Source organism: Chelonia mydas, chromosome 14, assembly GCF_015237465.2.
Source record: "Chelonia mydas isolate rCheMyd1 chromosome 14, rCheMyd1.pri.v2, whole genome shotgun sequence".
Classification (NCBI taxonomy): Eukaryota; Metazoa; Chordata; order Testudines; family Cheloniidae; genus Chelonia; species Chelonia mydas.
The window spans coordinates 19,601,298-19,627,474 of NC_051254.2; the positions used below are offsets into that span (position 1 = coordinate 19,601,298).

The 26,177-nt window shown below is 40.0% G+C and overlaps 1 protein-coding gene across 7 annotated transcripts in view; it reads left to right on the top strand.

The window, feature by feature from the left end:
- Window positions 1-26,177, top strand: part of TBCD (tubulin folding cofactor D) — a 254,477-nt gene that overhangs the window by 226,588 nt on the left and 1,712 nt on the right. For all 7 annotated transcript variants that reach the window (XM_043528663.1, XM_043528659.1, XM_043528664.1 and 4 more), the window contains exons 35-39: window positions 206-283; window positions 5,878-5,967; window positions 7,076-7,163; window positions 18,972-19,081; window positions 22,194-22,278. In XM_043528663.1, the coding sequence (XP_043384598.1) occupies window positions 206-283; window positions 5,878-5,967; window positions 7,076-7,163; window positions 18,972-19,081; window positions 22,194-22,278 (451 nt within the window). The remainder of the gene's footprint in view (window positions 1-205; window positions 284-5,877; window positions 5,968-7,075; window positions 7,164-18,971; window positions 19,082-22,193; window positions 22,279-26,177) is intronic.

Sequence of the window (26,177 nt, forward strand, 5' to 3'; positions counted from 1 at the left end):
CTCAGCCAACTAGAATGATTTAGCCAACTCACAGAAGTTACCTAGCAACCTTCCCCTAGGGTGGAGTGGAATTCTAATTTAAATAGATGTATGTAGATGAGAGGTATTTTTATAGGAAGCAAGAGTGGGGGGCAGGGGGGGAAGAGTATAAATGAAATCTGTGCCAAGAAATGTCTTTACAGTGTGTACTTTTTTTTTACATTAGGGTGTCTGTACCCTTGCTAAAGATGCTAGATCAAATGCTGGCCAATGGTTGCTTTGATGTCTTCACCACTGAAGAGAAGTAAGTGCTAATTATTCTGCTTTGAAATTGCTATTTTATATCGGAGGACACTGAAGGGGATAGCTGCTGCTGTGGCTAATTTACATGTTTGTGTTGTGTTACTAGTGAGAATGTTGTTACCAGTTGAATGTCAATGTTCTTAAAACCAAAATCTGATCATCTGTACCTTGACAGTGGTCCTTTCTCAGAAGATCTTTTCTTCTGTTGAAAAATGCATCAAAAACCCTGATAATTGTAATTGCTGGGGTACTTTTGGTTTCACAATATGCTATGTGCTTTTTTAAATCTTGCAACAAACTCATGGACATATAGTGGTAGTGCCAATGAACAGCTGCCTTAGACTGAGGTGCATGCTACACTGTATATTAGGCAACTTAATCATTTTGTTTAAATTTCCCTGAAGTTGCAATAATCCATTGAGCGACTATCAAGAAAGGTCAAATCCAAAGGTCAAATACTGGGGCTAAGAGCCTTGGCAATATCCCTTTAACCCATTTTAGCTCTCTCTTTATCACTGTTTTATGACCAGCAAATGAACTAGATTCAATCTGCATATTTTCATCTGGAGAAGGTGTGGCAGTGACAGATTCATACAATTGCTGAGAATTGCTGTACAGCCATAATTAGCTGTACATATTATTGGGAATAAATATATTGTTCACCATGCCATGTACATTTCACTGGCAGTGTTTCCCAGTGTGACATGCTGAGGCAAAATGCCTCTGCTGGCCTATCATTTTTAAAAATTCATTGTTCTGTGAGTTGCAGGGTGCAAGGCCCAAAGTTTCCAGTCAAGTTAAATATTCTGGAAGGTGATATCTTGGGACTGAATAAATGTGAATAAGCATTCCAGTTTGAAGTCTGACAAGTAGTATGTCTGCACATCTGCAGATACCTGGCAGAGCTGTACAGCACTCAAGGCGTTATATGCAATTTTATACTGGATTTGGCATCTATTTTAAAAAGTTTCTCTTTATTTTAATGTTAAAATCACTCACAGTGGATGCACTTTAAAAGTTTCTACTGGTCTGAAAGTTTTAACTAATTATACGAATGTTTCCAATTATATGTATAGGATATATTTCTTAAACTAGTAACATATTTCTAAATGGTAGAAATTGGAATATTAAGAATTAATAAAGCATCACCACCCTCAGGCAAAATAAAACCATAAATTAATCTGATGAATTTCTCTCCCTTCCTTATTTAGAGGATAAAGACTCCAAGAAGTTCACTTAGCAATCTTGCAATACAGATCTAATTTATCTGGGAAGAGCTTAGAGGCTGCTATAGAAAACTCTAAGCTAACTGGAAAGAGTTCCAGAGTGCCGCCCTATGTTTGCAGTAATTATAGTTTGTTCTGGGAAAATCTTTCTGGGATGGTTAAAAGATAGTTAAATACCGGGCCTGGCTCACCGATGCCTGCTGCACTGCAGTGTAGGAAGTCACTGCTTTTTGTGTGAAAGAATATGGGAGTGTGTGACTGCTGGAGCGGATTCCTCGAGCAGAACCACTTGTATGCCCCCTCAGCCAAAGAAATGTGCCAAAAAGGATGCAAAAATACAATGCAGAATGAGTCGGACTGAATTGCAGACACACTGCCCTATAACATACAGCATACAATTTTAGAGCTAGAATGTATACAAAAAGTGCTGGGGGTTAGGAGGTGAATGCTTTCTCTCATTTTTAATGTCAATATGTGTATGCCACAAAACATCAGCTAAGAATTATAGTGCTGGTTGATTTTTTTTTTTTTAACATGAAAAATGTCCTGTTATACAGTACATTACATTTGATCTATAGAGTATGCAACTCTTGCTCAAAAGCCTGGAACATGGAACAAAATTATTTGTTGGGGTTTTTTCTTAATCTAGGCAACTACGTCTTGGCAAGTTCGTCTTGGATTTAGATGCTCCAACACCTATAATTATGATGCCAATGCCTGCTTAGCCTTCAGCTGACTATTGTTAAATTTCGTTATAAAAAATGAGTATTTGCAAATGCAAATTTCTATCCTGTTACAGTAAAAAGGAGGTTTGTATACACTATATCAGACCTCCTTTTTTCCAACAGCAGTTGCAAAAAATATTAGCTGTCCAGAGCAGGTAAATAATATCCAAATTGTTGCTGAATTCTATATTTAAGTTATAGCTATTGGATTAATGGTTTGATACCCCTTGGGACATAAATACTTTGCATTAGCCTGAATTGCCACTGGATGTCATTCTTGCTTCACAGGAACACAGATTGGAGTGCGTGTTCTTGTCTATTCAGAAGATGCCCCCCTAAAGCTGGGTTTGGAAAAGACAGCGGAAAGCATTCTCATTGCTCTGTCTAACCGGCTTTTAGTGCTCATGAAATGTGCTGGGCTGACAATGCTAGGTTTCTTTAGTATATACTGGACAAATACATCACTTGACAGTTTCCCCAGAACTGTCCTGTCAGTGTGCTTCAACCCTGACTAGATTGATAACCTATAAGGTTGAGAGCGGAGCTGAATCTTCGTAATCCATTCAGTCCTTTGCACCTCTGCTGAGGCTGCCAACAAGGAGGCCAGTTACAGAATGGACACCTGCTTAATAGGAAATGGCATGAACCAACTATTTTCCTAGGTGACCAAATGGCTGCCAGTAACAACTTTCATTCGCTCTTGCCCTTGGCCAGGTTTGAATCTGTGCTATTGAGGTGAAAAGTCTGTTTGCCATTTCTCATTCACCATCTAGTCTCCTTTTTTCCTCACTAATAGCTGCAGTACTTTTCCACTGAAGTGTAATGGTTCCTTTCTACAGACACACACTGTTGCATAAAACTCTGAATTTTAACCTAATACAATTGTGAATTTTTATGGAATTCATATTCACCCATATGGCCTCTTCACCATTCCTCTTCATTTTAAAGAGTAATGTAATTCTGGCTGACTGTTAGTTGGTCAGGAATGGTGGCAAAGGCCTAGGCTAGCACATTTGAACAGTGGTTTTAAAGTCCATTATAGTCTAGGCCCTGTGTGGCAGGATTTCCAGAATGCTTGCTGAAGGCTGATCCTGCAAGATGCTTAGTGATTGATGTGAGTGGGAGATGGGGGCATTTGGCATCTTGCAGGACTGGGCTGTAATACAACAGGCCCAGATTGTGAATCTCTTATCCTCAGGAGTAGTTTCACTGAAGAAATATCTAATTCCTGGAGCTAAAAATACCTAGACATATTCTAGCATACAGTACCTACAAAGTTTGAACAGAATAGTCTCTAAATCATCATTCTATTGGTATAGTGTGCACTTGGCAACTTCACATAAGTACTGTCTGTATATGTTCAGCTATTAGGGCCTCTCATTTCTAAAACTGTCAATATAACAATTTGCAGAAGGTTTTATAAAGGGCCATAAGATGGCATGTGTCATTACTGATGTGGCTCTTAGATTTTAATACTACTGGCGATTCCTTTAAGTAGTGGTAATTCCATTCCTTAATAGAGCCTAAGCTGAAAGGGGCACAGCATGGCTCTCCGCTGATTTCAAGACCACCCCAAGTAATGTCATGACTGATCTAATTGAAATGCAGCTCACCTTAAAACAAAAATTCTTTTTGCAGGAACACGTGTGCCCAATTTACATAATGTAAAGACTTCAGACTGATCTCTTTTCCCCAGATACTGATTCTGTTTCTGCTGGAACCATGCCCACACAGAAGAAGGAATTTTCTCAATTTCCTTTAAAGGGGCCAAGCTATTTGAGTCATCTGAGATCACACATAGGTTAGGTTTAGTTATTACAAATGTGAAATTGGCAGATGACAGAAAGGAAAGTGGGTCTGTTTTAAACACCAAATGCTGCACATAAGGTTACGTGAACTAAATTTTTTCCAGATGCTCTGTTCCAATTGGCCTCTTTGTTGCTGTGCTTTTCAGCAATGTCTATATTGTTGAAACAGTTTAAAATCTCACCTAATTCACCATATTGCTGTTATCCTGTGCTGAAAGGCAGGCACACACTGCAGATACTGTAGTTAAACTCCTGTAACCTTCAGCCAGTCTGGAAAATAGCCTTGTGTAATTTGCCAGCCCAGGAAAAGATACCCAGCCTTTATTATTCAACGACACACACAGTTCACCCCATGCAAACTGCCATACACATGTAGCTGGGGATTAATACACACACCTACTTACCTTCCTATCTACCTACCTAAACATACACCCTTGGACATGGATACACATGAACTCTCAAATTCATGCATGCATGTACACCATCCCCCTCAAATGTCTCACACGTGCACACTTCTCACCAATCTCAATCTCTTTGCAGGGTTGGAGCAGAGCTGATGCGAAATGTGGCTGTGGTGGTAGCACAGAACTTACCACTGCATGCCTCTGAGTTAGAGATCTTCGCCAATTCAACATAACTACACCAGTACTTTTGCTGAAATTACCTTTTAAAATAATGTAAAGCACACTGAAGCCTATTGTATGAAAATTATAACTTATCATTGCTATCACTTTTGTATTGTTGCAAAATAGATACGTTAAATTATATTGTACACTTTAATCTTATTTTTAGATCCACAGTTTAACTCAACATAACTGAGATAAATGTCTGGATTTTGCTTTATGCTTTTCATACATAGTACAGTGGAGGTTTCCTAAATGCACAATCTAGGAATAAAACAAAAGTATTTCTTTGCCAGTGTTGTTTTTTACTAAACAAATATGAAATGGTGTCATGCTACATTTATGACACAGCAAATTATTCTGCTGTTTTTTTATCGGATGCCTAAGAGTATTGAGCAGAAGATTAAACAAGTTATGCTGCAACTATAAGGATATATTCTAAGAGCCCATGAAATATGAACAAACAGAATATTAAACAACACTGTTTGTGTAAGCATCTGGGAAAGAACTGTGAGAACCACGTTTCCCATATGGTGTGTGGAAAAAACACACTTGCTAAATATATTTCAAGATGGTGTCAAACTGTACTGCATTTAGCAGTAAAGCTTTGGAGAACTGCAATCCCAGGAATCACTAAGAGATCATGACAGTACAATAGTTTAAAGTGCATTGATCCTCACTTGATACAAAAAAAAGTTTGAGGAATTTTAAAACAGCAGGGAATGATTAAGGGCTAGTTAACATAGCAATGCATAACATAAATAGATTTTTATGTGGATATAGAATGTTTTCTCTCTTCCTGTACCATTTCTGATCCAACACAGGTTGGTAGTAATAACAAGACATGGCATCTAATTGTTTGGTGGCATATGTGGAATGAATTTGGTTATAGTTCACTCCCCCAGTGGACAGGTAATCGCAGCACAAAACAATTAGTATTTATTTCTCCCTTGTCAATATAGAGGTCAGTGACTGAGTAAGCATTGAGGCTGAAGTAAATCCTCACCATTAAAAAGGAGGTCCTTCAAGAAAGGGGTGAATCAGATTGGTAGAGCATTGTTGGGGAAGCTTCCTATACTGCTGTTTGTTCTACGAATGATACTATTTATCTGGCACCCTCCATGACAACTATATTCATTTAGAAATGGAAACCTAAAAGAGTTCTGTTTGCCTTTTAAAATGAATAACTAAAATGAACTTTTAAAAATTTCAGCCATCCGTTTTCTCTGAAGCTACTTACTCTTTGCAAAGAAGAGATCAAGAAATCCAAAGACATTCAAAAACTTCGCTCCAGCATTGCAGTGTGAGTTGGTATAAAAATCTTCCCATTTTAACTCAAGGAAAGGAGAAAGATTCAACTTCTGAACATAGAGCAGTGAGGTGGGATGGGGTGATTGGAGAATTGTTCTCCTTTGTCTATTTGGCATGAAATTTATCTGAAAAAACACATGTGAATTAATGTAACTGAAAGTTTCCATGATCTTTATAAGTGTGTTTTAAGAAAAACACGCACAAAGAATCAGTAAAGATTTGATTCCAGGTGTCCCCAACCCAAATGATTAAACTGCTGGTGCCCTATGGGTGTGTTAAATTATTAGCTTTTTACTTCTGGAGAGCTTGATTCAAATGCTGGCTAGATAACAAACATAATTAAGTAAATCACCCTGAATCCTATTTGTGAGCTAGAACACAAAACCAGTTTGGATGTTTCTGCTCCAGAGAAAACCACGTCTGGAGTAGCAGGGAGAAGTTGCAAGTCAGGACTGAGGTGCATCAGCAGCGTTGTAGGTGGGTGGGTGAGATCATGGCCCTGGAAACAGTGATGTTAGTCTGAACTGATGTTCCTTGGCAGAAGCTGGTATGACCCTGTCAGTTGTAACTCTGCTGAAAGCACGGGATACAGCTAGGATATTCTTGACTGAATGTGTCAATGCTCTTAGTCTACCACTAGTTCACTTTTTCTACTCCAGTATTTGAAAGCATTCTAGAAAGATTAAAATGAGCAATAAGCCACATATCCAAACTATCCTTTACTCCTAACCAAATCATGCATTAGCTTACACTGTGTCTTTGTTTCCCTGTGTGAGAGCTTATTTCTCTTTGTGGTGATTTTCACACACATTCTTTGGTGCTGCCTGTCAGTAGTTTTAAAACCATATTTGTATTTGGCATACCTGTGTGGCACCCCAGACATTGTTTACTAACCCTTAATGATTTTTACTATACTTTCCTTTAGTTTGCTTTCCCACGGTGGCTGGAAAATAAAGTGAGACTTTTTGAGGGAAGCAAAACTTTTATTTTATTTATACATGTTTATACATCTTAATTATTAACCTCAACAATAAAATGTACCTTTGTGACTAACTAGTGAAAGGAAACCACTCAAGTTCTATACATTCTTATTTTTCTAGGTTTTGTGGCATGATTCAGTTTCAAGGTGACATGAGAAAGAAAGTTTTATTTCAGCTGTTTCTTCTTCTTTGCCATCCATTTCCTGTGGTAAGTATTGGAGGTGTTGCCATCCATTTCCTGTGGTAAATATTGGAGGTGTTGCCATAAGGCTTTTGGAGAAAAGAATATAATCTTTTTTACCAAGAAATAATGTTGTTAAATACTACTTCAAGTGAAAAGGGATTGAAAGTACATATGACATACAGTGTTCACATTTTTTCACAGATATTTAAAAAAAATATATTTTTGGGTAGGTTTTTCTCTGGATGTTACTCATCTGAAATCTTAGTGTCTGCCAATTCTTTACCTTATTGATTTGCTTGTATGTTGTGTCCATATTCTTTCCCCTTTGTCTGAGTCTCTACCACAAAGCATTTACGATCCAGAAATTGCTGCTATTCTGTTTGTACAGCCCAATGAGGCTCCAATCTCCATTTTGGTGCCACCCATAATAAATTCTTCCTTGAGTTACTGGCCCTACTGGTGCTCTGTGTGAGGGGGTGTGTGTGTGTGTGTCTGTGCTTTTGATTGGAGATTTTTGTTAGCAGTGCCTTTTGATCTGCGCCAGCACCCTATGCCTTCTTGTGCTGTGGTATTAGGGAATATAGGGAAGGGCGGACCCACCGCTGCTCCGGTTACTTCACCACCTGTGGTTTAAGATGGAGTATAATAGTTTCCACTTGCTAGTTGATACAGACTTTTTTATCCTTTTATTTTATCTATTTTATTTTGTATTTCTTTATTTTTTTATTATATAGCACAGGCTTCAGGGGGAGAGGGGGTTACCCCTTTCCCTTTTATTTCATGGTCCTCCAGCCTTGCAGCTTCTCCTAGTGGGTTATACCAAAAAACCACAGGATTCAAGCCCTGCCGAACCTGTCATCATTTTTTTTCCCTCAGTGATGGGCATTCCAGCTGTCTCTGCTGCCTCGGAGAGTCCCATGTCCTGTCCATGTGTAAGGTCTGCTCCAACTTCAAGGACAGATCAACAATACTGAGGAAAGATAGACTGAAACTGTTCCTTATGGAGCATCCTTGAGAGATCTGCGGGGTCCAACATCCTCCTCTCTCTTGATAAATATGCCTCACCAGCTCAGAGCACTCCAGTAATTTCCTTGGCTCCAGCTTCATTAAGCAGAGACCATGAGCAACTTCAGGCTCTTCAAAGCCTTCTAAATGGAAAAGACCCACCTCCCCCGAGAGAGAGCTCAAGAGGGAAAAGTCATCCTAAGACAAAGGAGTCAGGAGACTTCACATCCTTGTGTGGGTCCTGTTGAGGCTCCTACCTCTCCCAGTACTGAGATACTAGGATGACTTTGGAGCTTTTCAAAACCTAATGAAACACATAGTGCAGAAGCTTTACAGGTCCCTTTGGAGGAAGTACATGAACCTCGGCATTCTTTGGTGGACATATTGCATACCTCCTCTCAAAGTAACATAGGTTTACATATCAATGAGGCCTTACTATCACCAGCCTATATGGTATGGCAGACACCAGCAACCATCCCTCCCATATGCAAAAAGGTTGATAAGTACTGTGTGCAGGCCAAGAGTTTGGAGTATGTATTCTCCCACCCTTCCCCTAACTCTTTGGTGGTTGTTGCTGTCAGTAAAAGAAATAGACTATTAATTCAGATCAACACACTCTGATAAAGAACTTAAGTGCCTGAATCTTCTTGGCTGCTCCTCAGGGTTGCCAACTATCAGGCCTTGATGGCAAAATATTACACTACAAATGGCAGCAACTTTTCACGTTTTATTAATCATTCACATCAAGGGAAGAAGGAGCAACTTCAAGCTCTCATTATGGAAGGACAGATGATCACAAAGGCTTCCCTACAGGCTTTTTTTAACATGTTCTGTGACAACTGCTGTCGTCATGCATCAAGTCTCCTGGCTGCAATCCTTTGACCTTCCCAACAAGGTACACAGTACTGTGGAGAACCTCCCTTTTGAGGGGCCTAAGCTCTTCAGTGATGTCATAGATCTCTCCACTTGCTCAATACCAATTTCTTGGCATCTATATGCCTTCGAAAAGGAGAACATACAGCAAGGCACAGACAGTACAGCACTCTCGACTAGTCCGCTACCCAAACGTCCTAGGACGAGCTAAACTCCCAGAATATGGTGCAGGTTCCACAAGAATGGGCAGTCGTCTACAATGACCTCTCAGTCGGCGACCTCTTCCAAATAACCATTTTGACTGACTGGTCGAGGGTCATGAACCACTCCTTATACTGGATCTTCTGCTGCAGCAACCCATCCTCCATCCACCCTATGGAGATCACCTCCCATTTTCACCTCAGACAGATGGAGTGAAAGGGTGGTATCAGTGGGCTATTCCATCCAGTTCAGCTCTATCCCTCCTTCCCATTACTATTCAGGGACTCTTCTCACAAGGGTCTCTCAAAGCAAGAGATGCATCTCTCATGCTTTTGGGGGTGATTGAATCCCTTCCCCTGGTCTTCATCATGAAGGGTTTCTGCTTTAGGTATTTCCTAATTCTCAAGAAAAAAGGAAGATGGAGACAAATCCTGGATCTTAGGACTCTGAACACTTTTATCCTTAAACAGTGATTCTGGATGATCAAGCAGTGAGAATTCTATCTTTACATCCTGGGGACTGGTTCATCATCCTCAACTTCCAGGATGCCTATTTTCATATAGCCATGCAGCCATTGCATGAGCACTTCCTAAGATTCATTGTTTGCAAGAACTACCAGTACTGTGCTCTACCATTTGGCTTATCAACAAATGCCTTCTCAGTCTTTGTGGTCCACCTTTGTTGCATGGGAAATCTTCCATATCTGGCTGACTGGCTCCTCAAGGTACTGTCAGCTACCAAAAAGGCCCTGGGCCTCTTGCACTCTCTGGCCCTTTGTCTCAACATGGAAAAGTCTACTTTGATACCTATGCAGCCACTCTAGATTCCACAACAGCCAGAACGTACCTACCCACAGACAGGTTTGTCACAATGTCCAGCCTCATTTCCACTCTACAACACAGCCCACAAAACACTGCAAGTTCAATTTTTGGGCCACTTGGTGGACTGTACGTTTGTAACATTCCATGCAAGACTACACTCCTGACGTCTTTGAGCCTGGCTCAGGTACATCAAAAGGGAGGTTCTCCACAGTACTGCCAGAGAGAGTATGGCATCACCAACAAAAACAAACTTTCCAAGTAGGTGTCTGCACCATAGAGAGTCCTCGATCCGTCAGCTGGTGGAAGGATCCCCCGAAAGGTCTGGGTAGAAGTTCAATTCTTGCGTCTACCCCCTGCAAACATCATCACCACAGATGCCTCCCTGCTAGGTTAGGGTGCCCATCTCCAGGACTCTACAGATGAAGGCAAATGGACTTCCCAGGAGGCTTCTCTCCATATTAACATTCTTACTCCGGGCAGTCATGGCACTTACCATAATTTCCTGCCCAATATCAGGGTCCACTCAGAGTAATGATGGAAAACCAAGCAGCCATGTATTATATAAATTGCCAAGGAGGAACAAGATCCCAGTCCTTATGTTCAGAGTCAGTAAACATATGGAATTGTTGCATATCCCATCAAATATACAGCTAAGTGGTTTACCTGCTGGACTCGCTGAGCAGGCATTCCATCAGGACCACAAGTGAAAGCTGAATGACTACGTTTTTCAGGAGATTTGACTCACCTTGTGTTCTCTGGCCATAGATCTTTGTGATGCTGTCCAGCATGAAGTGCCATTGCTTCAACTCAGTGGGAGAGAACACTCACAGCTTATTGGGAGACTTCTTCTTTCCCCTGGCTTCTCTTTCTGCTGTTTCCTTATCCTCAAACGCTGCCGCTACTCAAAGTTCTGAAAAGGTGGTTCAAGAGAGAGCAGTGATCATTTTCATAGTGTTGTCATGGCCCATGTAGGTTTTGGTCCCAGACCTGATTTGCCTACCTGTGTCCACGTCTTTTCCTTCCTCTGACAGCGGACCTTCTGACTGAGGAATTGAGCTCCATAATCCACCCCAACCTCTCATCACTGCATTTCCAGGTGTGATTCGTCTCAATGGCTCTTGGGTATAAAACAAGATTGTTCTCCTGATATCCAGAGAGTACTGACAAGTAGTAGAAAGCCCACCACAAGGAATACTTACCGACAGAAGTGTAAGAGTTTCCAACCCTGGTGTGTCCAATAGTCTGTATCTCCTTCCGAGTGTCTTATCCTGAACATACTCAATTACCAGCTGAATCTGTGGACTCTGGGTTTGTCACTGAGTTCTGTTAAGGTTCACCCAACCACTAAGTCAGCTTTTCACTCACAAGTTGAAGGCTTCTCGTGTTTTCACACATCCTACAACCACGAGATTCCTTAATGGTCTGTCTAACCTAATTCCTCCTGTAAAAGAGCCTACATCCACCATGTTAGAACCTTAATTCAATTCTTAATGCCTTGTCTTAGGAAAAACTCCACATAAGCCCATGGGGACCTGTTTGTTTCTTCATCTGCCCTTCAAAACAGCATTCCTCATAGCTGTCACCTTGGCCAGAAGGATAGGAGACCTTAGAAGTGCTTATGGCTGATTCAACACAGACGGTGTACTACCACAATAAGGTGACATTATGCCCCCATTCTTGTTTCCTACTTAAAGTCTCGTGTTTCTATATCAATCAAGGTATTCAGTTACCAGTGATTTACCCCAATCCTCACTCTTTGAAAAAGGAAGCCAGTCTTCATACTCTGGATGTGATAAATGCTCTTGCCTTCTACCTAGATAGGACCAAACCCTTCAGAGTTTCTCCCAGACTCTTGGTTACTGTCACTAAGAGAATGAGGGGGACAGCCAGCCTCCTCCACCCAAAAATTGTCAAAATGGGTTTTAGGTTGCTCAATCCACTTCTATAGCCCTACCGAAAAACATACCCTGCATCAACATTTGTATAAGGCCTCGAGCTTGGTGTTTGTACACACATTTCCACAACACTGTTCTACAATGTATGCTTCCAGAGAGGATGCATCCTTTAGCAAAGCTGTTCTTCAATCTGTACCATACCTGCTCCTCAGCTCCCTCCTCTGTAACTGAGGCAGTGCTCGGGAATCTCCTTACTAGCACCCATAGGGACAATAACTCCAAGAAGGAGAGGTTATTCAGTTGGTACAATAACTGTGCTGCTTTGAGATTTTTTTGTCTCTGTGGCGCTCCACTACCCTCCCTCCTCCTCTGCTTTGGAATCTTGCTAGGCTTTGAGGTTGAGAAGGAACTGTAGTGGTGGTGTCTCTGCCTGTCACCTATATGCCCTCGTACTGGAGCACAAGAGGCACAGGGCGCAGACACCGACCCATGGGCACCGTGGATAAAAAATTCTGATCAGAAGTGCATGGGCGTGCACACGTCCTCATGTGGAGGACCCATAGGGACAAAACATCTCTAAGAACTCCAGTTAATATACAGTGTGACAGGGTCAGGCCAGATGGCTACAGGAGAGTAATAGAAGGCAGATCTATTAGTCCCAGGTTAATCACGTTCCTTTTCCCTGGGTAAGGTAACAAGGCAGTTCCAGAACAATCAGGAAGATGCTGGAACCAATTAAGGCAGACAGGCTAATTAGGACACCTGGAGCAAATTAAGAAGCTGCTAGAATCAATTAAGGCAGGCTAATCAGGGCACCTGGTTTAAAAAGGACCTCACTTCAGTCAGTGAGGGGTGCGCAAGGAGCTGAGAGTGAGAGGGTGTGCTGCTGGTGGACTGAGGAGTACAGACGCTATCTGGCATCAGGAGGAAGGTCTTGTGGTGAGGATACAGAAGGTGTTGGGAGGAGGCCATGGGGAAGTAGCCCAGGGAGTTGTAGCTGTCACACAGGTGTTACACGAAACACTATAGACAGCTGTGATCCACAGGGCCCTGGGCTGGAACCCCCCAACTCTCTATTGGATACAGGAGGAGTTGACCTGGACTGTGGGTCCCACCAGAGGGGAAGGTCCCTGGCATGTTCCCCGACCCACTAGGTGGACCAGCAGAGATTGTGGGGATTGTTCTCCTTCCTTTTCCCCATGCTGGCCAGTAATGAGGTTAGCTGAGTGAACGGCAGGTTTGAGCCACTAGCAAAAGGGCCAAACTGAGGGCTGCCATGAAGTTAATAGGTGGCTCCTTGCATAGGTGCTGACTCTGGGGCTGGAGCTATAGGTGCCAACTTTCCACTGCTCAACCCCAGGCCCTGTCACCACTCCACACCTTACCCCAAGGCCTGCTCCCCTGAGCCTGCTGCACCCTTGCTCCTCCCCCCTCCCTCCCAGAGCCTCCTGTATGCTGCGAAACAGCTGATCGCAAGGGGCAGTAGGCACTGGGAGGGAGGGGGAGGTGCTGATCAGCAGGGCTGCCAGCAGGCAGGAGGTGCTGGGGGTGGGGGTGGGGGGGCTGCTGATGTATTACTGTGGCGCTTTGGCAATGTACATTGGTAAATTTTGGCTCCTTCTCTGGCTCAGGTTGGCCACCCCTGCACTGCAGAGTCAGTGAAGGAATACTAAGGGGCTAGAAAGTGAATATTCTAAAAATGCACTTTTGAATTCCAGAGCTACAAATTAATTACTATTCAGTCATTTCCAGTGCTTTTTTCATTACATAGTAGAAACTCCTAACAGACATCCTTTTAGATTCTATATAATTATTTAATTCTGTAAAGATAATTTTCAAAATGTGTTGGAGAATCCAAGGTCTCCACCTCAATCTAGCATTTAGATATGGATCTGGACCCCACCCTCTGTCTGGGATATGTGTGTTGCACCTCCCTTCCCATATATCTTCATGAAGGCTTCAGATCTTTGGCATGCTGTAGGCAGTCCCTCTCCAAATTCTTTGTCTTTGATCATCTTCACAGAGTGGGGCCCAGCTCTCCTTCCTATCCTTTTTATTTCCCAGTTGCTAAAGCCAATTTGGTGCAAGAATGAGCAGTCTTCCTCCCTCCCCCGCCCTTCTCTGGAGGCAAAACTGGGATCTTTCCCAGACCAGAACTGCCCACCATGCTGCTTTCCTCTCTGTGGTCCCTCCTCACCCCAGCAAGGAAGAGCATACAGAAGATGAGCAGTCCCTCCAGGAGCCTCAGAAAGAGAACTTGGCCACAATTGCTCCCAGCCTGTGGGACAGTTGCTCGGCTAGGGAAAAGGGACTCAGCGTCTGCTGGGTTGTTGGGGCCTTTGCATCCCCCACACCACCTGAGGCTCCCCTGGAACCTCTCTGCAAGAGCAGACAGGGCTATCTTCCTGGGTGGATTTGATTTAAATCAAATGGATTTAAATCACTAGTCAGGAAGACTCAATTTAATCATGGTTTTCTGCATAAAAGTGCATTCTTGTTGGTTGTTATAACCTTAATACATATTCTTCACAACTCAGAGGTAGATGTAGGTTTCATTTTTATGGTAAACACTATACATTTTTAAAGTTATTTATTTTGAAAACTTTTCAGATTAGTTTTACAGCTATATCAAAAAATGAATGATTGTTTGGTTATTTCATTTACCAAAGATGATTGAAGCAGATATTTATGAAGTAATTGGGAGGTGAACTATCTCCAATTCAACAGGTTAATCATTAATATTTGGAGGATTTTCTTGCCATGCTGTTTTAGGAGGAGAACATCACCAAAGAGACATTTCAATTGTTTTATTTAACTAAAACAACAACGTTATATATTCTGGATTTTTTTCTTCCAAAGCGAACATATAATATTTTAACAAAACAAGCATATGAATTTTTGAATTTAATTAAATATTCAAGTTTTTTAAAATCGTTTGTTTTTGTTAAAATTGTTTAACTAAAATAGTTAAATGAAATATTTAAAAAAAAAACTTAAATAGACTGTCAGCCAAGTCAACATGAGAAACTTAAAATGTTGGCTTCTGCAGCTAACTCAGTCGTCTTCACCTTCATGTTCCTGTTTGTTCATAATCTGGAAAAGAAAAACAAGCTTTCCTACTTTTTCAGGTCCCAAACGATTTCTCAATTTGGAATGAATTAGTCCAAAGGAAGAAAATATTCTTTCTACACCGTCAGCAGAAGCTACTGCTGTTAAAAGTGAGATTATCACTTCAACAGTCTCTGAATCCAAGTGCTTAAGTGACTTCTACCAGTTCGCTGGTGTGACTTTCTTTAAAACATCATCAGCAAACATATATTTCTTGAATGGTTCTTATTCCCAAACTGGGTCTCTTTTTACAGCCTGTTGCCATTATAGGTTTTCCCTTCTAGTGAGAGAATGGTATGGTAGGTGTCAAATCAATGAAGACGACACGCGGAAGGACCTCAAGATTTCCGGAATATGCTGCTCAAAAAGTTCCACTTTTGTTTCTACTGCCAGTCTCCCCCTTCTCACATTTATCTCCAGACGACTACTTCTTGTCCAGATCTATTCCGCCCGCAACAATCTTGTATTCATTGAACTTTTTGAAACTTTGCACTTTTAGAGAGAGGTAAGGGATTGACTCTGTGTACACAAATTTGCAGAGGGACAATAGGGTTGAGGTCTATTATTTCTCACCTCCATATATATTTATTTAATTAAAAACATTTTTGCTGTTAACAAGCATGTTATCTTTGGAGACACAAATCCACAGTTTGAGAAATGCAAAACTAAGCATCTCTGATGGTATATGCTAGACTGAGCATTGAGTCCCATTGGGTAGATCGAAAGATTAACCTAAATAATCTATACAGAAGCCCCTGGAACCCCATAAAATTGGGTCCCTAATCCATGAACTATTGGAGCTCACTTACAAAACTTTTCTTAAACATTACATGAATACATTGTCTCATATTATAGAATTAAAATTTATAATTCCTATTCCATGATGAGATATCTTTGAGCTATAATGTATCTTAATTAAAACTATCTTTAGATAGGTGTTTTCCTCAAAAAGCATTTTACCAAAAAAATCCAATTTAAATTAAAAAAATTGGATTTTTTTTATTTACTTTTTTTAAAATCAGGGTTGGAAGGGACCTCAGGAGGTCATCTAGTCCAAATCCTTCTCAAAGCAGGACCAATCCCCAACTAAATCATCCTAGCCAGGGCTTTGTCAAGCCTGACCTTGAAAACCGCTAAGGAAGGAGATTCCACCACCTCCCTAGGTAACCCATTCCAGTGCTTCACCACCCTCCTAGTGAAAAAGTTTTTCCTAACATCGAACCTAAACCTCCCCCAGTGCAACTTGAGACCGTTACTCCTTGTTCTGTCAATAGGTCCCCCTATATTTCCTCCACTTTGGACAGTTTGTGCTCAGAAACCCTCTGTGGGTTAAGACTCAAAGGGCAGCACTGTCCTCAGAAAAAGGGACCAACATCCTGATTTAAAAAAAACTGAGAGAGAGAGGTGCAACCCCAATATCTCCAAGAGGGGAGAGGTCACTCCTAGAAAGGAAATGATCAGGCTGCCAACCTTCTACTCAGGTTAATCGTCACATCTGTCATGATCTTCGTAATAAAAATAAGTAGACATAATTTTAATTTACCTCCTGAAAGTAAATTCATATGGCAACATTTCAAAATTTTAATTGCAGATCTGCAACTATACAATAAAGACACTCATCCAAGGACCTTTGGTGTAACTTTAAAATCCAAACAGTCCATACTAAATCTAAGAATCCAAACCAACTCCAGTTAATTATGTATGTTAAATACAGTATAGGATGGGGATTTCAAAAGAACACACCTTTGGCCTAAGTCTGCTGCCATTGAAGATGATGGTCAAATTCTCATTGACTTCAATGGGAGCAGAATTAGACCAACAATGAGAACTTCTGAAACTTGCTCACACAGCTTGTATGTCAGTATGTTCATTATAATCCCATATTTTTAAATACCATATTAACGTATTATCAGTATCATCAGTAACTACCAAGGTTTCACCCATCTTACCTATTATCAGTTACCTATTTATCTCTCTGCAGATTTAGGTCCCCATTCAATATGGTACATGCCAAATTTTAAGCATATGAATAGTCCCATTGGCATCGAGTAGAACAACTCATGTGCTTAAAGTTAAGTACCCGCTTAGGTACTTTTCAGGTGCTATCTATGTATCTTCCTATAAAAACAAACTCCTTTTGAAACATAATGTTTAAAAACAACAACCCCAAAACAATACTTAGCAGTAAAAGTTGAATATAGGCTGAAATTTGGCTTACAAAATCTTAAGCCCAGGGTGATCTAAAAAAAAAAAAATCAGTTTAGACTGTTTTAAACTGATGAGGTTAATAATATTCAAGTGTAATCTTGTGTCTCATAACTCCAAAGTGACTTAGATTTTGAAAAACAAATTTTACTACTTTTGCTATTTTCAAAAATACAGTCATCCGAATCATTTAACATAAGAAGTTTCATACTGTGTTTGCACAGGAAGTAGTTTTCATAAGTAATATTACTACATATGGTTAATGTACCTTACAAAATCTATATTTATAGTACATGGTATATGGTGATATAACAGTTGTAAAGTGGCCATTATAATCTGTTGTGTAAATAATATATGATTTTAAAATGTTTTAAACAGGTATTTACATGGTAACCCAAACTACCATATTGCAATAACACTGTCATATTCCCATGAGAGAGTATTTTGTGGCCTCTAGTTAATCAATATTTAAATAAGCAAATAAGCGCAGAAATCCCTCTGCTTAAACACTGAGGTTGTTACAGAAGTCAAAAGTGAAGAAATCCAAATTTCTTTCAAATTGCATCCTTCCGTTTTTGTTCTCTGCCCTGAGAGGTGCCAGAGTAGATGGATGAGGAACCAGGCTGGCATAAAGGGAGTCATTTGGACCTTACGCATACCAGGAGATAGGGACTGGCTGTTGCAGGGATCTCCAGGTGCCTTGATCAATGCTTGGATTTCATTGATGAAGCAAGGCAGTGTGTGTTGAATAGATACTGGATGGAGCAGATTGGGAAGCATCACCTATTGCAATAATTACTTCCAAACAAGCTGGGAGGCTCCCTGTCTTCTGTAGTAGAAAATAAGGGATTTATGGTTCTGAACAGTTAGATTATCTAAAAATGTATTGTCTTTCTAGACTGTTTGCTGTGTATTTGGCTAATTTGTCCACAACTAAGTATATACCAGCACAGAATAGAAGGCAAATAATATGAACCTTTCTTTGGGTGCCCTAAAAGTAAGTGTATCTGTCTGTACAGTAGTGCCCTACAACACTGCATGAAAATTGCATGCTAGAGAAGAACATGATATATTCTACAATGAATAAGTGAATATGCATCTATAGAATATAACGCTCAGAATTTTAAGCCACATTTTGGGGAACCACAGGGAACATAATCTTAAGAAAATCCAAAGTATATTGTTTGTTCTGCCAAAAAATGCCTGTATGACTCATCTTTCTCTACCTTAGCATTCCTGTTTGTAAAATCAGGGATGTACTTTTCTGCCTCATATAGTTGTTGTGAGGGTACTATTTGTAAAGCACATTGCAATTCTTTAGCATCTTCCATCTGAGGAGCTCAAAGTATTAAAGTAGAACATAAATGATCAAATAGCCATCTCTGAATAAGTGATTTCATCTTAGGCGCGCCACACATTTAATAAACATTACACTCACAACACTTCTTTGAGATACAGAAGAAATGCTATAATATCCATTTTACAGATGTTCAAACTGCAGCATGGAGGTGAAGTCACTTTCCCCAGGTTCCACAGCATATCACTGGCAGACTTAGGAATATCACTCCCAGTTCTGCATTCTGAACATTATACCACTTCTTCCACTAAAGTATTCTGAAAGTATTGTGCATAACAACTGTAAATAACATGTAGCTCTTATGTAGCAGTCTGGATAATTTCACTGTTTTCAGCAACTGTAAATTCTCTCTCTGCCTCCTCTCTAGATAAGGAAAACAACAGCCAGTCAAGCGTATGAAATGTTGATAACCTACAGTGATATTGTTGATCCTGATATTCTGGATGAGGTCATGACAGTACTTAGTGATACCAACTGGTAAGTGAATTCATTGTCCGAGAAATGTTTAAAAATAAGGCCAATTTTAATAATTCTCATATCTATGAAATTTTTGTTCATGAGGAAAAGAGGAAAAGGAACTATAAATGACGTGACATCTTTAGCAAGATCCACTTATCGCTTTATACAAGTTTTTAGGCCAAAAAGGGTATTGCTGAAAGGGATCTTTCTGCGTTGCAAGCTTGTATATCATATATTGGTGGTAAATAAAGGTGCTATGGTTTTATTTTTACTTGTCCAATGGTGTTTACTAAAATACCCATAATTTCTAATAAAGAAAAAGGGGAGGAAGTCCTGGAAGTTCTTTGTGATTCCACAATGCATTTCTTTTGAGTAACAGACAAACCTCAATTGCAGACACATTTTCTTGGCATTCTTGAGCACTTCCAGTATTCTGAGAAAGGGTGGTGTGTGGGCAAAGAGTTGAAAAGTGTCATAATGAGAAGAATTACTCCTATTTTCCTATGAAATATAGGTTTCAGAAATGTTGAAACCTCCTTCAAACAAATATTTTGAAATAGAGTAGTCTGACATTCCCCAGTGGAACTTTCATATTGTAGTATTAATTAAATAATACAATTTAAACTACCTTCTGTTGTCTTTGTCATTAAACCTCTTCTGGAAAGAAGGCCGGGCATGCAATTGTGAATTAATATAACTGAATGTACCGCAACTACTTGCCAGAATTTTGAGTAATTTCTATTACTCTTTTCGAAGAACTCTTTTATCAAATGCTCTGCTGTAATGGCAACATTGTCTTGTCCATGCCAGGTGCAGTGGGTTATCACTGACCCAAAGGTAGTAAAATGTCAGTCAGAGGTAGTGTGGGCTCAGTTTCTGGTTGTAGTCTTTCACTTGAAATTCACCTAGTGGTGAAAAAAAGGACTTCTAGCAGTCTTCTTACACACAATAAAATAACAGAACAGAAACACGACTATAGGAAAACTGAATGCTATAAGAACTGCTGATTATATTTATGCCTAAATGTTCATTTTTTCACAGCTTTACTTAGTGTTGCATTATAATGAGCCTGAAATATGAATCATTAGGCGAGAGAGACTCTGATTATATAGTTCTAGATCCACAGAGGGTGCAGCATAGGTGTTTTAAAGGTCTCACTGCTTAAAAGATAAATTAGTTCATTTGTTTTGACTACCCTTTTTGATGCCCTTTTCCTTACCAGTATTTTCTAAGTTCTGTGAATGCAACAAGTTATGTTCTAATCACTGTATTACAATAGATGTGTTCATGACTTAAACATTTCCAAACTTTCCCATTTTAGTGAATTTTGTTGTCTTCAAGGAACAAGCAGACTTAGGACATGCTTTCACAGTTTCTCTGAAGCCATGTAAAAACACATTGGCGTTAGTCACTGATTTTGGATAATTGTTCTGCATGAACTTAAGTGGAATTTCCATTTGCACAGCTTGTTTTTGGCAAGCTAAACAGTGCTGGATCTGAAACTCTGGGGAATTATTTTATGCCACAGTTTAATCTCATTCTGCTCTGAAATTCCTGACTGGTGATAGATTTTAAAGTAAAGGATGTGTCAGTGTTTGTTTAAAGGCTGTCAGTATAATGACTGGCTGCTACTACTTTTCTTAATCTTTCAGTACAGAATTAGAACAGCTATATGAGCTTTTCTCAGATTTGCAGAATCTATTTCTTTTCAGTCTTATGTCTTACATTACCACATGAACTCTACAGTTAAAATAATTTGTTTCCACAAACTTTTGAAATTGCTCCTCTTGTGTTAATATCTTTCAGTGCTCACTCAGAAAGTTAAAGGTTGTTTAGCTATTTTGGCATTAAATCCCTCTTTCATCTCCATAAATTGTGAAGAAGGGAGGGAGCAGTGGCTGTTGCTATGTCATATACAGAACAAGTTCAGAAATAATGCTGAGACAAGCAACTGGTTTGAGAACAGTGTTGTTTGTATTGTAGATTCCCCTTTATTAATTTGTCACTGAAGTAATCAAATGAAAAGAGGAATATTTAAATCAAAATCACTATGGAAAATATGGTGGTTACAGGCCTGGTCTTAAATTAGTCAGCCATCAGAACCCTGCCCTGTACTCACTAAAATTATGCGGCTGCCTGCCTGTTCTATTCTCTGTTGGTCCAGTGCTTAGTATACACCCCAAATTCAAATATGAAGTCTAATACTTTGAGATTTAAGATAGAGTTCTAGATCACTTGAAATGTGATTGTTTCACCTGGGGAGACTTGGTAGATAAAGCAGTTGATGAATGTAATGTTTATTAAAGAAGACTTATGACACCTTGCATGGGATCATCCAAGAGTATGTTAAAATTCTCAGACGCTCTGGGCACTACAGGAAGGGCTTTATACTTCTGAATTAAAATAAATCTGTGTTGACATCAGGAAGCTGAACCAGCCTCAAATATTTTGGTAAAAAAGACCATAACCAGGATATGCATATTTGAAATATTCTCCCTGTTAGAACTACCGTGGGTTTAGGGTAAAATTGTTGAATTTATAATATAACAAAATGTGCCTTTTGTTTTGGCTCAAAGCAAATTTGGAACTTGCTAAAGTTGTCAAGTATCTTTCAAAAAGGCCAGAGGTATTCAACATTTAGATTGTATATACCCTTTTCTGTAGTACTGGAATCAGTGTGGTCCTCCCCAGAGAATTAATTGGGTATGGGACTCTATATACCATGGTTACCTTTACAAAATCAAAATTATGTACATGGTTGTGTCAGAGGTACCAAAGGTTTCCCTTTATTTTAGACGCGGAAATACCTGCAGTATCAAATAATCAGTTGGGGACAATGACACTTCTAACAGACATACTGTAAAGAGTCCTCTGGTTTAATGTAGTGCAGTAAAAATGTTATACTTTTTTTGTATCAATCAAATAAGAATTTATTAAGAGTAAATATGTTTCACTATACTTTGATAATACTATTTAATGTTTAACTGTACTCTTAATACAGTATCCTTTCAAACTGTTCATTAAGCTGTTCTTTTCATTGCATGTTACAAATTTAGTCATGAAAATTATTTTCTTTCTGGATGGACTGAAAGCATGAACATTAAAAGGAATTCTCTTGTCTTGGTTATAGGGATGCTGAATTACCACTAGTGAGAGAGAAGCGCAACTATCTCTGTGACCTAATGAAAGTGCCGAAACCGCAACTAGTGTCCAAGGTAGAGTGTGGGGTTTTTGCTATAGAATTTTCCTGAAGAAACAAAAAAAAGCATCAGTTATTTTACTAAATATCCTGTACTTGTTAATGACATCTAGAAATCCAAGACCCATGGGATTGTGCTAGAGATAAGTACAGAATGTATGGAGTTGTCTAAAACAGTTTTTATAAAACCCTCCAATCCCATTCCTTGAAAACATTCCAGACTTCTGGTGCAAAGCTCAACTTACTGAGACAATGCAAGCATGAAATAATGTAGCACAGATGCCTGTGTGTACAGTGTGTGTGTCTGTGTTTTGTGGAAAAGAATGGTAAGAATTTCCCCTTCAAATTTAATAGCAAAACTAAAATTCCATGACTTATGTGACTTCCTATATATTGATTCTGCATTTAGGATAAAAATGGTATTGAAAGATTCAGGAAAGTTACATTCTAAACCCTAATAATAAATAAAGTACTCCTGAGAAGTGACAACATGTAACCTTAGGAAAGAATTTCCTTACTCAGTTTAATATACACATGGTGGGCCAGATTTGCAGAAGTATGCAGCATGAAGCCAGCGCAGTTTTGAGTACAGCTTATCCTCCACAGGAGGAGAACTCTGTTTTGATCACTGTGCCTCTAAGCCAGAGAAGCATGAGAGAGGTTCTTTTCCTCCAGATATGTGAGACAATGAGGAGGAAGATGTTGGCCACCAGGATAAGCAGGCTAAATAATACCAAGGACAAATATTAAATACACTTGTCCTCCCTCTTCATTCTTTCTTTATGCAAATTGTTAGGAAGGCATGGAAAATGGTTCAGGTGGCAGGTCCTGAAATTCTACACAGTCACCCAAAGCCAAACTCTTCACTGTCTAAACTTGATGCAACAGGTAATTCCTGCAGAGGGAGTTTTCTTACTAAAGGACCCTGCAGGCACAAAGAGAGATGCCATTCTTAGAACAGATTTAACAGCCTCTTCAGCAGCCCTACTGTCACTGTAGCATTAGCAAGCATGTGCTTGCTAGTGTCCTGCTGTGATGAACTAAAAACCTCTACCTTCAGAACCAAGAACTCAGACTGATAACTAAAGAAATACCAGTAGCTGCTGCATTCATAAAAAGATGATGCATGGACTCTCAGTTGTCCTGGCCCTAACTCTGACTTAAGCCCTGACAAGTGTAAAATTTATCTGTATCTCAAAAGTCTTAGTTGGAATCCCATTCATGGAGATGCTTGATAAGATGGTAACCGATTGTATGAACAAAGTATTAACTTTCTACTCCTGTGGGATCAGACACAGACAGGGGGCAGAATCTCATTTCAGCCCTACTCACAGCAAAAGTACCAGAGAAGAGATACTTCCTGTTCCAGGAGAAACACCTGGGCTCAGAGTTCCATAAAATCCAAACCTTTCTTCCAGTTTGAACAGAGTGACTGAGATAGGGCCTGCTTCCCTTCAAAAATAGGACCCAGGTTAGGACATCCTGTGTTGCAGGCATCAGATTTCAGTCCAGTTCACAGAGGTGATAAAGGAGATAGTTTAAGATGAATATTATCTGGAGCTCCAGGCTCTGCAGCTTCAAGAGATGAGGAACAAACCACACCAAAAGCACTAGAGTTTGTCCCTTAATGCACCTCCAGGGCTCTCTTCCATCATCACTGAAGAAAGGTATCGGCAAGAGTATGAACAGCCTGATGAAGAAAACAAATTTCAGGACTATTGTAGTCTTTCTGGAAGGTCTAGCAGAAATTTATCTGCATATTCCAGTGAGATTCTCAAATAGGGTGGAATACCCATTGGGACATATACTTGGAGAAGTATAGGTAATGGTTCTGAACAAAAGTAATCCAGCCAAAATGTAAAGGTGAGGTTCTTCATCAGAAGGGAGGGATAGCTCAGTGGTTTGAGCATTGGCCTGCTAAACCCAGGATTGTGAGTTCAATCCTTGAGGGGGCCATTTAGGGATCTGGGACAAAAATTGAGGATTGGTCCTGCCTTGAGCAGGGGGTTGGACTAGATGACCTCCTGAGGTCCCTTCCAACCCTGATATTGTATGATTCTGTGATCAGGGAAGCGGACCAAAATTGTTGGGACTAGACTCTAGCTCACAGATGGTCAAATCTCTCCTCTCCCACCTTCAACTATTGAGAAGATCAGGGGACACCAAGAATGCTGGGATACCCAGACCTAGTTGAGCTTCCAGAGAGGTCTCCACTTTTTCCCAATTGGCAGGATTTCCTACACCAGAGCTGTCTGCTGCATCTCATTGCAGACAGCTAGGTTTTTAAGACTTGCAGGTTCTCCACCTCTTTTGCCTGTGTGAGACTTGAGACAAAATTCTGTCACTTCAGTATTGCAAGGTCAGAGCAGCGAGCAGGCTCTCTGTCTTTCCCGACTACCATACCCCTTTCAGGAATCTGATTTGTCTTGCGTACTTAAACTATTTGTTTACAAAATCACCCCAGTATACCATTACTGAAAAATTGCTTACTTTCTCATTTTTACCATATAATTATAAAATAAATCAATTGGAATACAAATATCATACTTACATTTCAGTGTATAGTATATAGAGCAGTGTAAACAAGTCATTGTCTCTATGAAATTTTAGTTTGCACTGACTTCACTAGTGCTTTTTATGTAGCCTGTTGTAAAACTAGACAAGTTGATGTACCTATCCCCTGGAGCAGTGCTTCTCACGCTATCTGATGTGGGGGACTGGCAATTTTTTTTTCCAATGTGAGCGCAGACCGGCACCGGTCCACGGACCACCACTTTGAGTAGCACTGCCCTAGATGACCTCTGCCTACCCCTAGGGATATGCGCACCCCTGATTGAGAACCACTCTCTTAGAGGATGGCCTAGACTTGGCCTGCAACCTCTTTCTATTGCATTTCTGCAATCACTTTGCATTCAACACACTAACTCATCTATATTTCTAGGTATATCACCAAATTAACCAGCAGTCAAACCTTTTCCCTAGCGAGAATCTGTCTACAATCTCACAATCAAACTTATGGCATTTTATTCCTTTTCCATAAAGATATGCTTCTTAATTGCAACCACGTGAGCTAGAAGAGTTTTCAAAATCTTCACTCTCAGATACTACCCATAATGCATCTTCTGTGAGGACATGGCTGGTCTTAATCTTGAGTACAGATGGCTCTAGGGTAATTCTTCTTTTGTTTTTCCCAAAGTCTAACACCAAAAGAAAAAGCCCTGCATGTGGCAGATGTGAGAAGAGCAGTTCAAGTATTCCTTAGTAGAACATCATTTTTATTCTTCTCCCTATAAGTTCCATGCATGTGCTTGAAAGTATCTAAAATCATCCATTCTTAGGTAGATTCAATAGTGTTGCTGAAGCACATTCATCAGCAGAAGAGGCTGGCGCCTACTCAACGCTTCCATGATCAGCAGCCAGAACAAAAATCTGTAAAATGGCTACCTGGTCATCCATCATCACCTCACATACTTGACTCTTCTTCAGAAGAAAAATGTCAGCAGGAGGATGCTCTCAGCTATGGATTTAAAATAGATTAACACTACTTGGGAAAGGGTAACATTCTTTTGTCCCATTTGTCATTCCATCCCTACGTCCCAGACTGGGGGAAAGATTGTGATACAGAAATGTGCTAAAATGGGGCAAACTGTGGGAAGTAAGGATTTGCTGTTAATTTATACTTAATCTTTTACTTAAAATGCAGCATTTCCCCCACAGTTTTGGAGGTATTCATACTGGTAGAAGAGTTGTGGCCAGCCCCTAGAACATCAGATAAGATTTAACTGCCTCTGGTGTTTGTAAGTAGAGATACAACCCAAGTGTGTTGTGCTGTAAGAAGCCAGGTTCCGAAAGGAAATTATCATGTAACACATTAAGTCACAAAACCAGTTATTTGTTTTGTTCTGAAAACATTGA